General features: G+C 40.0%; 1 protein-coding gene across 8 annotated transcripts in view; it reads left to right on the top strand.

Moving 5' to 3' along the window:
* The window catches only part of Hydin (HYDIN axonemal central pair apparatus protein), a 410895-nt gene that overhangs the window by 362088 nt on the left and 33104 nt on the right, over positions 1-15703 (top strand). For all 8 annotated transcript variants that reach the window (XR_015448741.1, XR_015448747.1, XM_087204682.1 and 5 more), the window contains 8 exons: positions 602-744; positions 3704-3922; positions 6610-6770; positions 9758-9855; positions 10679-10877; positions 12026-12238; positions 12651-12789; positions 14601-14766. Coding sequence is in view for 6 of the 8 variants with exons in the window: in XM_087204682.1 (XP_087060808.1) it covers positions 602-744; positions 3704-3922; positions 6610-6770; positions 9758-9855; positions 10679-10877; positions 12026-12238; positions 12651-12789; positions 14601-14766 (1338 nt within the window). In the remaining 2 variants the exon portion in view is untranslated. The remainder of the gene's footprint in view (positions 1-601; positions 745-3703; positions 3923-6609; positions 6771-9757; positions 9856-10678; positions 10878-12025; positions 12239-12650; positions 12790-14600; positions 14767-15703) is intronic.

Below are 15703 nucleotides of genomic sequence, written 5' to 3'. Positions count from 1 at the left end.
ATAGAATTGCCAGAATACAAGAGTCCCCAGTAGATTTAAATTTCAGATAAACTATAAATAATTTTTAAGCTAAGTGTGGCCCAAAGTTTGCATGGGACATGTTTATCTTTAAAATTATTCATTGTTTTTCTGTAATTCATATTGAACTGTATTTTATCTGTCAATCTAACCCTAATTATATTGTTCTAACCAAACAAATGAAGTTGGAGACCTATATTTTCTCTTATACAGGTGAAACTGAGGGCCAAGGTAGGTGAAGGGATAAATGGATGCATGGATGGATGGGTACATGGATAGATGGATAGATGGCTGGGTGCGTGGTTGGATGCATGGATAGATGAATGGGTGGATGGATGCGTGGATAGATGGATAGATGGATAGATGCATGCATGCATGGACACATGGACAGATAAGTAAATTTCCCTGAGGGGAAAAAATCTTGCCACCCAGATACTCCAGGGTTTTCAAATAAAACCATGTATGGAAGGAAGAGTTTCATAAGAGTGAGGCACAATGTCTATCAGCTTCTGCCTCCTCAAGAAAGCAGGCCTTCCAAGGCAGCCATGGAGGATTCAACCACCCTTCTGCTTCTAACCCCCAGCTGCTCTCATCAACCACATCCAGTTTGGGGACTGCCACATCGGAAACAGCTATAGTGCAAGCTTCACAATTACAAATCACAGCCAAGTGAACGTGATACGGTTTGAATGGCCCCTTTTAGCTACCATTTATTTCTCCCCACAGGTAAGTGAAACCCTTTCACTATGTTCTGCACTCTCTTAGACCTAAGCCAACACCAGTTTGATTATCAACCCATTACCATGAGTGCTTGGAATGAAATGGCTGCATCTCAAGCTGGGAGACAGCTCAGGAAACATAGGCACTCAGACCTGGTACCAGAGGACACTGTTCATGCCCACCCAGGTCTAAGAGGGGAAGAGCAGTCTGCCAAGATATTTGCTAGGCTGAAGATGAGGAAATTTTGTTTTAGTTTATTTGCTATTTTATTTTAGTTTAGTACATGTGTTTAGTACATAATGTGTACACGCCCTGTGTGGAGTTGGTGCATGTACATAACACATCTCAGCTCCCGTTTTCATTCCTTATCCCTTCCCTCCTCCCCCGCCTCAATCTTTCAGTCCCCTTCCCCTTTGAGGATGATCTATCTTGCTGCTTCCTAGTATCTGTCTTTTATTTTCCTCTTTATTTTTGCTCTGGGTTTCTCATAGAAGAGAAGCTGTGTGATATTTAAGCTTGTGTGAGATGAGAAATTCTGAGGAGGCCTGAGTGGATGAATACAAATCCGGGCTTTGCTGTCCCAAAGCGTGGGCCTGGGTTTCCTGCATGTGTGTTCTTCAGAGCATTTTAGTCCTTCGAAAGTAGTTCACCAAAAGCTATGGTAAGGATGGTGTGTCCTGTGTACAACTGAGATTTAGAAAACGTTGCAAGTTACATCTTTCTTTTAAAGGTTCCCAGTTCTTTTCAACATATTAAAACATAGTTAACTTTGTTTTACTTGGAATTGTCTAACCTCTTCTTTTATCATCTTACCATGCACATTTTATGAATTGCTGACCAAAGCTCAACACTGAACAAGGCTCAGCATGATGTTTGTTTGTTTTTTAATTCTACTCTCTACCTTACTTATTTTTTTTCCTTCTGAATATTTTATTCTTTTTATGAATTTATTAGTTCACGTTTGTAGTACATTATGTTTACATTCCTTGTGAGGGGTTGGTACATGTACAAAACACATCTTAACTCATTTATTATCTATTTTCCCTTCCATCTCTCTCTCCCTTTCTCTCCATCTCCTGATCCCCTTCCCCTTTGAGAAAGATCTATCTCCCTATTTCCTATTATCTTTATTTTATTTTGCTTTTTATTTTTTTATTTTAGTTTTTTTTTGTATTAAATTCTTTTATTGGTACATTGTAACTACCTTACTTTTTTTAAGCAAAACATTTATTGATACATTTTAGATATACATGATGATAACATTCATCATAGGGAATTTGCACCTGTATTTTAAAAGATCTTTGCTTCTAGCCACCAGTTGTTGTTTGTAGACAGTTTATTTACGGTTCCCAGGACACTGGGACATTCAAACATATTTGCTACCTCCTGCTCTATTTACACCCAACCTCAAATAGAACTTTAGGAAGATGGAGCCAGGAAGATTAGCGACCCTACTTTGTCACCTTTAAACTCTTGAGTGCTATCACAAATAAGGTTTGTAGGGCTGGGGATTTAGCTCAGTGGTTCTGCCGCCTGCCTCACAAGCAGAAAGTCCTGAGTTCAATCCCCAATACCAAAAAAAAAAAAAGAAGAAGAAGGTTTGTTTTCCTGGATAGATAAGTTCACCTTAATCTTTCTGACAGATTCCAAGCCCAGCATGGTCCAAATCCAACCCTGAATAGTATTTACTATAAACTGAGTACATACAGTTTCAAGATTAATTCATTTAACCTTCCAAGGTAAATACTATGGTATCTACATTTGACCTGTGAGGAAGGAGACACAGTATGGTCTCAACATGCGGGTGTTGGGAATTACTAAGCTTTCTTCTGCCTTAACTTTCAAGAGGAGGGAGAATGTGGAGAATGTTTAATCTGTCAGAAACGTGATAGGTCTGTCGTGTATATGGACAGACGTGGGCATATGCATGTGTCTTTATTCACAATAAATCATAAATGATTTTATTCTGCAGTCCAAACTGGATTTCCCTTATGTCAGGTATACTTTATCATCCTCAAACTCTTTGGTCTCAGAACTCCTTTGCACACTTAAACATTTTTGAGAACCCCTAAAGAACTTTTATTATGTTGGTTATGTCTGTCAATGTTTGCCATATTAGAAATTAACACTCAGCATATTTTAAAACATGCATTTTTATTTTAAAATACAATAACCCACTACCTTTTAATGTAAATGCCATATTTTATTAAAATAGTGATATTTCAAAAAGTAAAGTGAGAAGGATGGCATTATTTTACATTTTAAATGTCTCTTTAATATCAGCTTAATAGAAGTCATCTGGATTCACACATCTGAGTTTGCATTCAATCTGGTGCAATATCTTAAGTAAACTGTAGAAAGCTCTATTGTACACTCATGAGAAAATGAGAGCGAAAAAGTCAAATAGTGTCTTTGTATTACAATGAAATAATTTTGACCTCATGGACCCTCTGCAAAGGTCTTGGGGACCCCAGAGGTCACTAGATCGTATTCTAGACCTGCTAGTACACTGCATTCATCCATCTATGTGTGTATGGACCACACTGATTAAGTATAAGGTGGTTGCAAGTGGCATTTGGACTCATACTGTCTGGATTTGCAACCAGATCTTCCAATATTAATGACCTCAAGCAGTTCACAAGTTTCATTGTCTGTCAAATGGGAGTCGTAGTTGTACCTCTAATAGGGGTGTTGTAGGGATTAGTAGAATCAGGCAAGTCTTAGAATAATGCCTGAAGCAAGTAACAATTTGATAATTATTGGTTGCACTTGCTCTTATGATTACATTTTTAAGAACCTCTTCTACATATTTAAGTTAATCTATCTATACAGGCTTGGATGATGCTTTTTTTTTTTTTTTTTGCCAAGACTTGTGGGTCTACCCCTTCCCTAGAATGTCACTATCAGGTATCAAGATTCCTTGAGATTGAATTCCCAAAAGTAGTAATAGCAAGCTCTTCCCTAGATGGGCCACCTCCACCCTGGCTGTGCTAAGGACATAGTGGTGACCATGAAGTCAGACACACCCATCAATCTGAAGAAGATGGGGGTCAAGTGTAAGCTCTCCAAGATCATGTTTCAGCTCCCTGCAGATCAGGTCCCTGACTGGGATGACCGCATGCACACAGTCAAGTGGGTGGATGTGCCCAGAAACACACCAGGAACCATCACTACAAAACGAAAGGTAAGTAGGGACATCAAGCACAAATCTGACCCAGCCTGCTATGCTTGGATGCCTCTGCTCTCAAGTTCAGTGTCTTATCATGTCCTTTCATGGGAAACAGAAAATGTCCCCATTCTTTTGACCTTGATTTTGAAAGAGACAGCTGAACTCCCTCACAAGCCCCTCTATCCTTACAACACATAACCACATGGACACTCATTTTTGTGGCTAGAGCTTTAGCTTAAGCTCTGAATAGACCAGAAATGACCTGGGCATATATAACATTTAGATATACACCAGCCTACTTTCTTCTTCTTCAGAAATTCCATCATGACTCTTTTAGTGGTCTTTTCCATCAGGTATCCAGAATTTGATTTGTCATAATCTTTGGTTCATGACAGAATCTCACCTTAGTCCACAAATTCCCCTCTTTTATTTATTCCTTTTGTTAGTTTCTTTTTAATAATATACTAAACGGAGACAAACACACATTTAACAAAGAAAGTACTTGTTAAACTCCACTACCTGTGTGGTTCAACCGAGTCTATCTCTCTTCCTCGTCCCGGAGGTAATGATTACCTTGAATCTTGGGTGGTTCATGCCTTTTGTTTTTTATTTTTGTTTCTTTCTTGATGCATTCTAAAATGCATATTGATTAGTTGTAGCTTTTAACTCAGTTTTTTAAAAAGCTTATTGCATCTGATCATCCATATTATTGCATGTGCTGTACTCTATCCATTTTATCCATTATTATTTATCTATCCCTCTTTGAAAATTATTTGGAGTTTTGCTATGAGGGACAGTTTCAATTAGTGTTAGTGGCATATGCTGTTCATGTCACATGGTGTTAATTTGTAAGAGTTTGTACAGTATTTCTAGAGGTGGAAATGTTCATCATAGGATATGTGAATGTTCAACTTTCCAAAATAATGCCCAGGTCTTTTCCAAAGTAGATGTACCAATTTATACTTTTCTCGTAAAGAGATCTTAGGATCCATATCCTCTCTGACACTTGGCATTGCCAGACATTTTTATTTGTGTCATTGAATGAGTGGGAAATTGTCTCATTATGGGCCTAACTTGCATTTCCCTAAATACTAGTAAGGTTAAGTATTTCTTCATCTAATTACTGGCCATGCAGGTTTCCTCTTACATGAGCACCTTTTCATGTCTTTTGCCTGCTTTTCAATTATGGTACTTACCCTTTAGATGAATTATTTTGTTTTTAATAAACTCTTCTGTTTGTATTATTTTTCTGCAAATATTCTCACCAAATTTATAGCCTAACTTGTGTTCTTTATCTTTTGATGAACAAAAGTGTTCTTAATTTTAATATAGTCAAATTTACCAGTATCATGTTTATTGCTTATTATGTCTTATTTTTAAAACCCTTTATTCCAAGAAAGATATTCACTTCCATTTTTTAAGTTTAAGAACTTTGCTTTTGGTATTTAAGCCCTTAGCCCACCTGGATTATATATATGATGTGAGGCAGGAATCTAATTCTATATTCTTCATCCAGATAACTAGTCTTACCAAATCCCTTATTTATCCTTCCTGTTTCTTCATTATCTTCTACACTCTGGTGGCATATATCCAAATTTTATAGATGCTTAAGTCATCTCTGGTCTCTCTACTCTGTTCCACTGTCAATTTTTCTATCCCTGTGCCCATTTTACACAGTTTAATTTCTGTAGCTTCATAATCAGCCATGACATTTGGAGGGAAACTCCTCCTCCATGAAGTTTTGTTCTGAAATATTTTGGTCATTGTTGGTCCTTTTATATATATCACGTGATTTAGATAGATAGAGATCCCCATATGGAAATTTGGTTGGAATTGGATTAGAGCTATAAATCAGTTTAGGAATAATTGACATTTCATATTAATTTGTCCTGACAATTTTATAATCTTATGTTGTCATTTCAATTAACAAAATATATCTATTTGCTAAGTCTTCTTTATTCAGTTTCTTTAGTAGTAATAGGGCTCTTAAGGTTTCTCTTTTTTTGTTTGTTTGTTTTACTTTAATAGTAATGGGATTTTGGCTTTTTATTTGTTCTTGCATTAATTTTATTATTTTTCTAGAATTTTTCCCTCTAAGTTTTTGTGTGGTTTTTTGTTTTTTGTTTTTTTGGGTTTTTTTGGTACCAGGAATTGAACTCAGGACCTTGCGCTTGCGAGGCAGGCACACCACCACTGAGCTACATCCTTGGCCTTCGCGTGTGTTTTTATGACATTATTTATAGTATTTTCTTATCTTCTTCTTAGATCTGTAGGGCTAGTAGTGATGTCCCTTTTTTATTTCTGATATTGGTTACTTGTATTTTTCTCTTCCACTCTTGATCAATCTTACAGAAGGGGTTTTTTTAATCTTTTCAAATAAATGATTTTATTAGCCCTCTCCATTTTTAGATTTTTTTTTCTTATTTCATTAATATTTGTTCCACTCTTCTCTATCTTCTTTGGAGCCCATCTAATCCCAAAACTCATGCTCATGAAGTCTTAATGCTCTCAGTAATTTCTTCTTACCCGATTTCTTCCTTTCTCATTCTGTGAGTCATTGTAGGTTGGCCTTAATAGTTTATTCTGGAACTTGAGTTTGTGGGTTAATTTGTGTGGGTAGAATAAAGTACTGGGTTATCCCCCATTACCCTAGTAAGGCAGCTGGCATGGCATGATGGGGGACATGGCTGTCTTTGTTACAGGTGATAGAGACAGATCCTGAGCCTGTCCACTCAATACTAGAAGAAAATTACCGAGAACTACGGATTCAGATCAGTGCCAATGTGGATTTTGCTTCATACCAGTGCCAAAAGAGTGACGTGTGCTTTAAGGAAACCCTGGTTTACCAGACTCGAGTGTTTGAGTGAGTTATCAAAAACCTCACAGCCCTAAAGAAGCTCTTTCATTTCCTCAATCACCCATTCATCAAATATTTATTCAGTACCTACAACAGCTTAGAAGCTGGTACAGCAGTCATCATATTTGAGTAGCATGCACTAGAATGTCATTTAAGGTCCAATAAAACATTCAGATCCACAAAGCTATTGAAGTTCACATTTGAAATCAAGATATAGGCCAGGAAGCAGTTAGCCAAGAAGGTGGCATCAGGTGATCTTCCATGGAAATAGTGTTTGCATTTTTCTACACATCCACCCAGGTACTGTTCTTATTAGCTCCCCCATATGACAGCTCAGACATTATCCACCTTAGTGAGGATGGGGTCCGTCCTATCTGAGAAACTCCATACCCAACAGAACCCATCATTTCTCATAACTTCTCCAGAGACCTTCCAAGATCCCTGCAGAGAACATGGCCAGTTCTACACTCAGAGAGCCCCAAAGCAATGACTTTTCTTCAGGTGATCATGGTTCTTTCCAGTCCACACATGACTTACCAATTCAAGGTCATTTTTACTATAAACAATATTGCCTAATAATACAGCTGGTCTTTCTCCTTTATTGAGTTTCCTGGGAAACAGAGCTTGAAAGGTAATTCAGAGTTTGTCCTCAAGAAGGAGAGGAGGCTTATCCATATTCCAGTGCAGGAAACCCAGGATGCCCTGTAAGAGCTCCTAGTCTGGAGGTGAGCTGAGGGAATCAGTAGGAATAGGTGAATTGTTGGTTGTAGCACAGCTCCATGTGCATGAAAAAGAGTTTTTAAAAACTAAAGATGAAGATTTGGGAGAGATAGAGGGCCAGAGAATATGTGCCAGACAAGGTGGTCCCCAGTTGAATGTTGAAGGGCAGATGAAGAAGTGGAAATAAAAGCCCTGCTGGGCAGAGAAGAAAGTCAAAAACCTAAAACAAAGACTCTTCTGCTTTGTAGAAATGAGTTATTGTCTCATTCAACTCACTATGCCCTTGTTGTATTTTAAATGTCCTCTCAAACTGTTATAAGACCAAAAGCTGTGAGGCAGGAAGGGTGATCTTCTGCTAATGGCCATTTCATCTGAAGCAGGGGTTGGCTGAGAGCCAGTTTTTTGTAAATAAAGTTTTGCTGGCACACAACCATGCCCCTTCTTTTATGTATTGTCTATGGTTGCTTTTGCATTGCAAAGCAGAATTGAATAGTTGCTACAGAACTCAAAGCACTTGATTTCAGGCATACCTGCATGGCTTACCTGGATTGGATCATGGAAACCTAAGCTCTATGCTCCACCCTCTACCTACTCCTCATTTGTTGGGGTTTTTTTGTTTGTTTGTTTTTTTGGTACCGGAGATCGAACTTAGGACCTTGCACTTGCCAGGCAGGTGCCAGAACCACTGAGCTAAATCCCCGGCCCCACCTACTCCTCATTTGAATTCCCAATTTTAAGGGTGGGGACTTAGCTCAGTGGTAGAGTACTTGTCTAGCATGAGCAAGACCCTGGATTCCCTCCCCAGCACCACAAATATAAACAAAAAATCAAACTCCCTACTCTTACAACTCCCCTGAAACCAGAAAGGGCATGTGTGTGTGTTATTTCTCTGATATCATCATTTCTTGCATCAAAACCTTATCTTTCTGCTGCTACTGTGATTCAATGTAATAGTAAATCCAGAAAAATCTTTTGTCTCTCTTATTTGTCTTATAGCAGAGAAACTTGAGGCAAGAAAAAACTCTGCTGTTTAAGAATTTGCATTCAAAACAACTGAAATCCTAGTCTCAGGGTCAGGAAAGGTGTGACAAGCAGGGGTCAAATGGCTCCTCCTCATGGGGACATTGTTTCTGGTGGAAGATGACTCAGGAAGGGAGGGGCTATATAATTTATGCTCTTGAGGGAGTTATTATCATGTTAAATAGATTTTGTTTCCTCTCTTCTGAGGATTTTTCAGGATTATTGTGATTTGATACAGGCCAAGAGTTCGTTGCATAAGGTCTTGGTAGTATTCAAAATGATTTTAAGGGCTGAATAGCTTGCATGTTTTTATTTTTATTTTTATTTTATGTGTTTTAGAAAAAGATATAACTGATATATCAAATTCATGAGTTCAGAAAATTTGCTTAAAACTTGCCTGTTAAAAATAGTTTTAATTTTTATCTTTTTCTTTTCAGTTAACAGTACTGTAACTGTAATAATGATAATTATAAGAACAGTACATATTTAGGAGGTTTGATGTGATATTTAATACATGCATGCAATGTATCATGATTGACTTGAGATAACTAGCATTTCCATCCTTTTACCCTTCTTTGTGCATGAAGCCTTCAAACTCCTCTCTTCTAGTTCTTCATAAAGAATATAGATTATTGCAAACTGTGGTCATCCTACTGGGCTGTAGTGCACTAGAACTTACTCTTCCTGTCTGAGTGTATTTTGTTATCCAGCCTCTTTCTATCTGCCTCCCCACGCCACCATTCTCACCCTCTAGTAATCACTGTTCTACTCTGCTCTACTTTGAAATTAATTTTTTAACTTCCACATATGAAAAAGAACACATGGTATTTGTATTTCTGGCTTATATCATTTATGTGCTCTGATTCTGTCCATTTTGTGGCAAATGAAAGGATTATAGAGAATAGCATAGAGGTTCTCCCAAAAAATAAAAATAGTTCTACTGTATTATCCAGCTATCCTACCTCTGATTACATATCCAAAAGGAATTAAATCAGCATATCAAAGAGACATCTGTGTTCCCTTGTTTTTCATGTAGAATTCACAATAGCCAATATATGGAAACAACCTAGGTATTTACTGGCAAATGAATTGATAAAGAAAATGTGGCTTATATTCATAGTGGCATATTAATCAGCAATAAATAAACTAAGAAATCAATTGACTTGACTTTAAGAAACACTATAGATGATATGGAGGCAGGATAAAAATCACCTATGGCACATTCCTGAAATCTTTTCCTGATCAATTTTCAGGTTTGACCTGGTTAATTCTGGACATGTACAGCTAAAATTCAACTGGGTCTCAGATGATGCTACAAAGGCAGTCAGCTTTGCCAAGCCAGAAAACCAAGGTAAATGCAATGCCAGGTAAAACCCAGGGTCTGACCTGACTCATCTGTTAGTAAAAAAAAAAAAAAAAAAGCCTTGGTAATAGGAAGAATGGCACTGCTCAGATGGCCTCCTACATAGCTAAGGAAAAGCATAGCAAAGGTTCCCTGGTGTCTTCAGAGCTAAATGGACCTGAGAAACTGAAGAGTTGGACCTCTGCCTTCCTGAATCCTGGACCCTAACCCCCCACCCCAGTAGGCCAATTTCCCATCTCATCAACCACTAGGGATATTTTTATTTTAGTTCTTAATTTTCTGAGAAATCACAGACCACTTGGAAAAACTGTTGAAAGTTATGAACCATTTTCCCAAGAAAATACACACCTACACCCAAGTTTGTAGCTGATACATGTAACACACTAAAAAAGGGCCCAAACCTTAGGGAGAAAATACAGTATTTATTATTATTGCACTGTTAGAGTTCCACGAACCTTTCTAATGGGCCTATATCTATGGCCACCCAGATTGTAAACTGCTACTTTGGAACAATAATTCTTCAAGAAACTATGTTCACAGCTTATTATTCTAGGGCAGAAGATCCACATATACACCTCCTTGACAGAATTCCTTGAGCTAACAGAAAACAATATGGAATTAATAGAAATATTTTTCACAAGTCACCTGTGAGACTTAAGAGCTGATTCCTTACCTCTAATGCCCAAGGTTAAGTGTATCTGCTACAGAGCTGAGGCCACAGAGGGTACTGAGGGGCTTATAAGTGAGCTGCCTTCCACCTCCCTTCACTGCAACTACAGGCTTTCACGTGCTCTGTCTCCTCCCTTCCTAGGTTTCCCCCAAAAAGAGCAACTTAGTCAGGTCACGATCAGCACCCTGGACAGCGCCGTGGAACACTGGACTGAGGGTTCCTTATCACCCTTCTCTGTGGAGCCCTCTTCCGGCATCGTGCCTGTGGGGAAGACTCAGAAGCTCAAAGTGAAATTCTCCCCACTGGACACTGGAGACTTTGAGAGCAATCTTTTCTGCCAGTAAGGAAATATGCTTTCCAGAACCTCCATCTTTGCAAGCTCTTATCCCCTCTTCCATTCCACCACTGCCACCATTCTTTTCAGCCCTAGACCCCTCCATAGCCCCACACTGCCATTTTTCCTTTTGGAGAGATTGAAAGAGAACTACCTTTGGAGAACAAGAGAATTGGGTCTCGGTTCTCCTCATCAACCCTCTCCAGATGCTCCTCCTGCCCCCTTCCCCTTTTCTAGCTACATACAGGATTCCACTGAGGAACAGAATGGCTGACAGCTAAGTGGCATCCAGTCCTTGGACAAGCATGAGTTTGAGCAAGCTTCCTTGTATCCTTTCTGAGACTCAGTTTCTCCACATGTAAAATGTAAATACCCATCTTGTAGAATTGTCAAAAAGATTAAATGAGTTAATTTAAACAGAGAGCTTAGAACAGTGCCTGGCACAAAATAACCACTAGATGCTGGGAAGGGCTGTAGAGTTGGTGGACCTGGTGATAGTAGGTGAGGAATTCACAGTGCCCAGACCCAGTGAGAGAAAAACTAATTCAACACATCTGACAATGAAGCTCCCTGATGTGCTATCCACTTCCAGGAAAGCTCCAAGGAGAACACCCACCTTACAGAGAAATTCTTGAGCCATAACCTAGGGTAGCAGAGACATATATGAACTCTCAGAGCTTCCCAGACCCCTGCAGTTACACTACAGAGACAGTTACACTATAGAGAGCTTGGTCCTGGGGCTGAGAGTCTGTTCACATCTGTTCACCTTTTTAAGGTGCTCAGAATGCCTTTTAGGATTTCCAGGTCCCTTTGTACCCCCCCTACTAAATGTGTATGAGGGGGCCCAGACGGTAAGACTGCGCATGTTTTACGTCAGGAAGATGGATGTCTCACCACTAATGAAGAAAGTAATTTGCTGCCATACTAAATTCATGCTTCCATACTCAGCCCATTCATCCATTGAACAATTAATAAATGCTTACTGTGTGTCATGTACTGGTTAAGACACTGAGGTGATGATGTTGACCAAGACAATCCAACCCGCTGCACCTGTAGAGCTCACATTCTGATGGATATAAAATTCATTTCCAACCACCCAAGAAAGTAACACTGGTTACAAAATAAAACAAATAATAACCACCTTATCCTCTTAGGATTCCCAACCTACCACCTGGACAGCAAGGTCCTGTCCTGGTAGCAAAAGGGCGGAGCTCCTTGCCCATCTGCCATTTTGACCTGAATGACTCAGACTACATCCGTGAGCATCGGCGCAACCAAGAGCTCCGAGCATCTGGCACAGGGCCTCTGGATCCAAACACCAGGGTGATTGAGTTCAACACTGTGGGCATAGGAGAAAAGAATCTCCAGTGAGTTACATCAGTTTTGCATTAGTTGAATTCATATCAGTCACTCCTTTAGAACTCAGTGGAAGAATTCAGAGAAGCAAGCTAAACTAATTCTCAAAAGCAGACTTGATATCCTGAGAGTTGACCTGAGTGAGAGATGACTATAGAGAACTGTTACATGAATGAAACTGAATTTGGTGATCTTAGTTCTGATAGTGGATAAAATTTGGTATATACAAAAGTTTAATTCCTGACCACCACCTGACTATCACCTCAGCCATACTTTGGACCCCCAAATGAGATGAAGTTTTCATTTTTACAGTAACAAAGTGCTCAGAACAGCTCTGGTTCCCAGTAGGAGACTCTGCTAGGATCGGGTTCTAGGAAAGTTCTCTTATCACATCTCCATTGTCAACTCTTCCCCTTTGTCCAGGACTTTTACAATCCTGAACCCAACCAATAGGAGCTACTCCTTCTGCTGGATCTCTGAAGAAAGTGAAAGTCTCCAGAACCCTCCAGCCTTTGCATGCCTTACAGAGAAGGGCTCCATCCACCCTGAAAAGAAAGCTGAGGTATGTGTGCATGGGGTCTCCTTGAACCAATGCTTGGGTCGTTCTATCCATCTCCGCCTAGCAAGTGCGCACAGAAAGCAGATGGTGTTAGGGAGGGCTGCCTATGGATATATCAGTGAACAAGTATATATTGAGAGGCTGCCATGCATAATGAACAGTACTCATAACTAGACAGACCCAAGCTGTCTTGGCCGGCTATGGAGAAAGAGAGGGCTCTACTATTTGCAGTTTTTTTAAATTGAGACTATTCAACTAGCAAAGGAGAACCAGACAAAAATGCCTGGTGCCTCTGGGGCTGATACAGTAACAGGAAGCAAGGAGTTATCTTTGTCCAAGGGGCTAGCAAAAGAGAAAGGACAATGACGGGTTTTTACTTGGCCAAAACAAAGGGCAAAACAGAAAAATTCAGTCGTGTCCTGTGGCTTATTCCTCAGTGCTTCCTTCCACAGGGATACTGGGCCGGGGGTCAGACTTCAATATGAACTTGGTAGCCAAATTAAATCTGTAGGCTTCATGAACAATAAGTTCTTCAGAGAGCTTTAAGGGCATAAATAAACCCATGAAACAAAAATTGTGAATTCAGAAGCCTTCAGGAAAGTCACCCAAATGAACAAAGCAGGCCAAGAGGACAATGATAGAGAATGTTGGATGCCAAGACTTCTGGCCCCAGCTCCTCTCTGGCAGTGATCACCACACAAACAAGTTAGCCCAGGCTGACCTAGTCTCCCAAACTTTTCTGAAGAGGCCAAAATTCTACAATCCTATGTGAATCTCCCTACTCTACATGTTGGTAGCTAGTTAAATATTTTTCATACTTCCTGAAAGAAATGAAACATATCTATAAACTCTCTCTCGTTTTTATTTCTGCATCTTGTCAGTGCCTTGGCCATATAATTCAGCATGCTGGGATCCAGGAGCTGGGACCACTGTGGTCATGGTCCTACTTGGATGTGGCCCCACTACAGCCCTGAAATGTGTCAAAGACGATGCCCAGGCCCTGGAGAGGCAAATGCAGAATTCCATCATCCAGGATCATGCTGATCCTTGGATGACAGTAGTGTTGTTGAAGTGACACATCTCCAGAATGCTTCCCTACATCATCCTAGAATTGGCATGGACCGTGCATGTCACCCTATCTGGTTGCTTTTTAGACAAATTCAATTGTTCTTACATTCAGTCCTGATTGATCAACTGCAAAGAGACTCAATTTAGCTCAAAGAGAAAAAGGACCTGGGGCAGCTATTGAGACTGGACTCCTTCTAGGTTTTTCTGCATCTATTTATGTTTCATTTCCTTTTAACTTGACTTAGCAAATGGGTTATGGCATGCCATGGCCCAGCTCACCCTCATGGCATCTTTTACGGTCAGCCTCACTTCCAGCTAGCCTACTCACTTGATTTTAATTCTGAACTTCCCAGAAAGAAATCTGGCTACTGAGTTGAGCTGTGTACCAAGCTACAGACAAGCAATTGGATCATCTTTCTTTGGGACCGGTGCCAACTCTCCAGTCCAGTCCAGTCCAGTCTATTGTGGTACAACCACACCATCCAAAAACAGAGCACAGAATATGACAGCTTAACCAACAGAGGCTGTGTGGGGGATAGACTCCCTTAAAAAAAACATGTGGGCAGAGCAAACACATTGACATTGCTGGCACGGTCATACCTACATTCCCTTACAGAGCCTGTGGGAAGGTGGCAACACCCAGGGGGATGTCCACTATTATGACCCTAGTGGTGACAGTCTCCAGGGGCACAAGGATAAGTAAGCAGGAATGTCTCTCACCACTCTGTTCCAAATTGTCTTCTCAGATGGTGTTCCAGTTCTTGCCCTCCCATCTGGACATCACAGAAGCCTTATGGACTTTCTTAATCCCTGAACACAATATCTCAGTCCCCTTCCTGCTGGTGGGTAGAACCACTGACCCTCTCCTCTCTCTGGACAAGTCACACCTCAACTTCAGTTCTCTCCTCATTGGTAAGGCTTCCCTGTTGGTTTATATTTAGAGTTGGCTTGATCTGGGTGAGATCAGCAAAAGCTCTGGGAGCAGACTTGGGTGGAGAACTTTGCCTGGTGCCTTCCAAAAGCATGTCAGAGGGCCTCTATCACTTTTCAGAAAACCATAAAGTATTTACCTCTCAATCTACTTTCCATCAACTATCTTCTAAAGCCATACATTGAAAACCTAAAGAAATTTAGAAGGCCTTTTAAAGAGCCTACAGGAAGTCTCCTTTAGTGCCTGCATTGACTTTCTTGATTTGTAGAGCCTGTCAACACCACCCTTCTTGCACGCCCAAGATCGTGATCTGTATTTGTTTACTTCTCACTGTGTGTCACAGTGGTCAGATTTCTCTACCGTCGTTTTATGGTTTCAACAAATATTATTAAGCTACAGGTCTAGCCCAAGCATTATTCCACGCATTGGGAATGCACTAAGATAAAGCACAAAATCAGCTGGGCCTGATGGCACACACCTGTAACCCCAGCACTTGGGAGACTGAGGCAGGAAGATTGCAAGTTTGAGACCAGCATAAGCTCCATAGCAAGTTCAAGGCCAGCCTGGACTATGTAACTAAACCCTGTCTCAAAACAAACAGAAAACAAACAAAACCACAAAGCCTCATGATGTTTACATTCTAGTAAGAGGAAATAAGCTACCAAAAAGTAAAATATATAGTATGTCAAATGTTGATAAATGCTCTAGAGAAAAATACAGCAGGGTAGGGAGAATAAGGAATGCATTAGGCAGTAGGAAAGTGGCATTTGAACAGCGACCTGGGGCATATAAAGGAAGCGATTTTCAGGTTCCTTATAACCCTATGCATCTTTCACACTGAGAAAGGGTGTGTGTGTGTGTGTGTGTGTGTGTGTGTGTGTGTGTGTAAAATACAAGAAAAGCTAGAGGATTTTCAAA

Source organism: Heterocephalus glaber, unplaced genomic scaffold (assembly GCF_053883595.1).
Source record: "Heterocephalus glaber isolate CG9 unplaced genomic scaffold, H.glaber_assembly_v1.0 deba00000071, whole genome shotgun sequence".
In the NCBI taxonomy this organism is placed as follows: Eukaryota; Metazoa; Chordata; class Mammalia; order Rodentia; family Bathyergidae; genus Heterocephalus; species Heterocephalus glaber.
The sequence above is the reverse complement of the archived record's forward strand: the minus strand, read 5'-3'. Positions and strand labels throughout refer to the sequence as shown.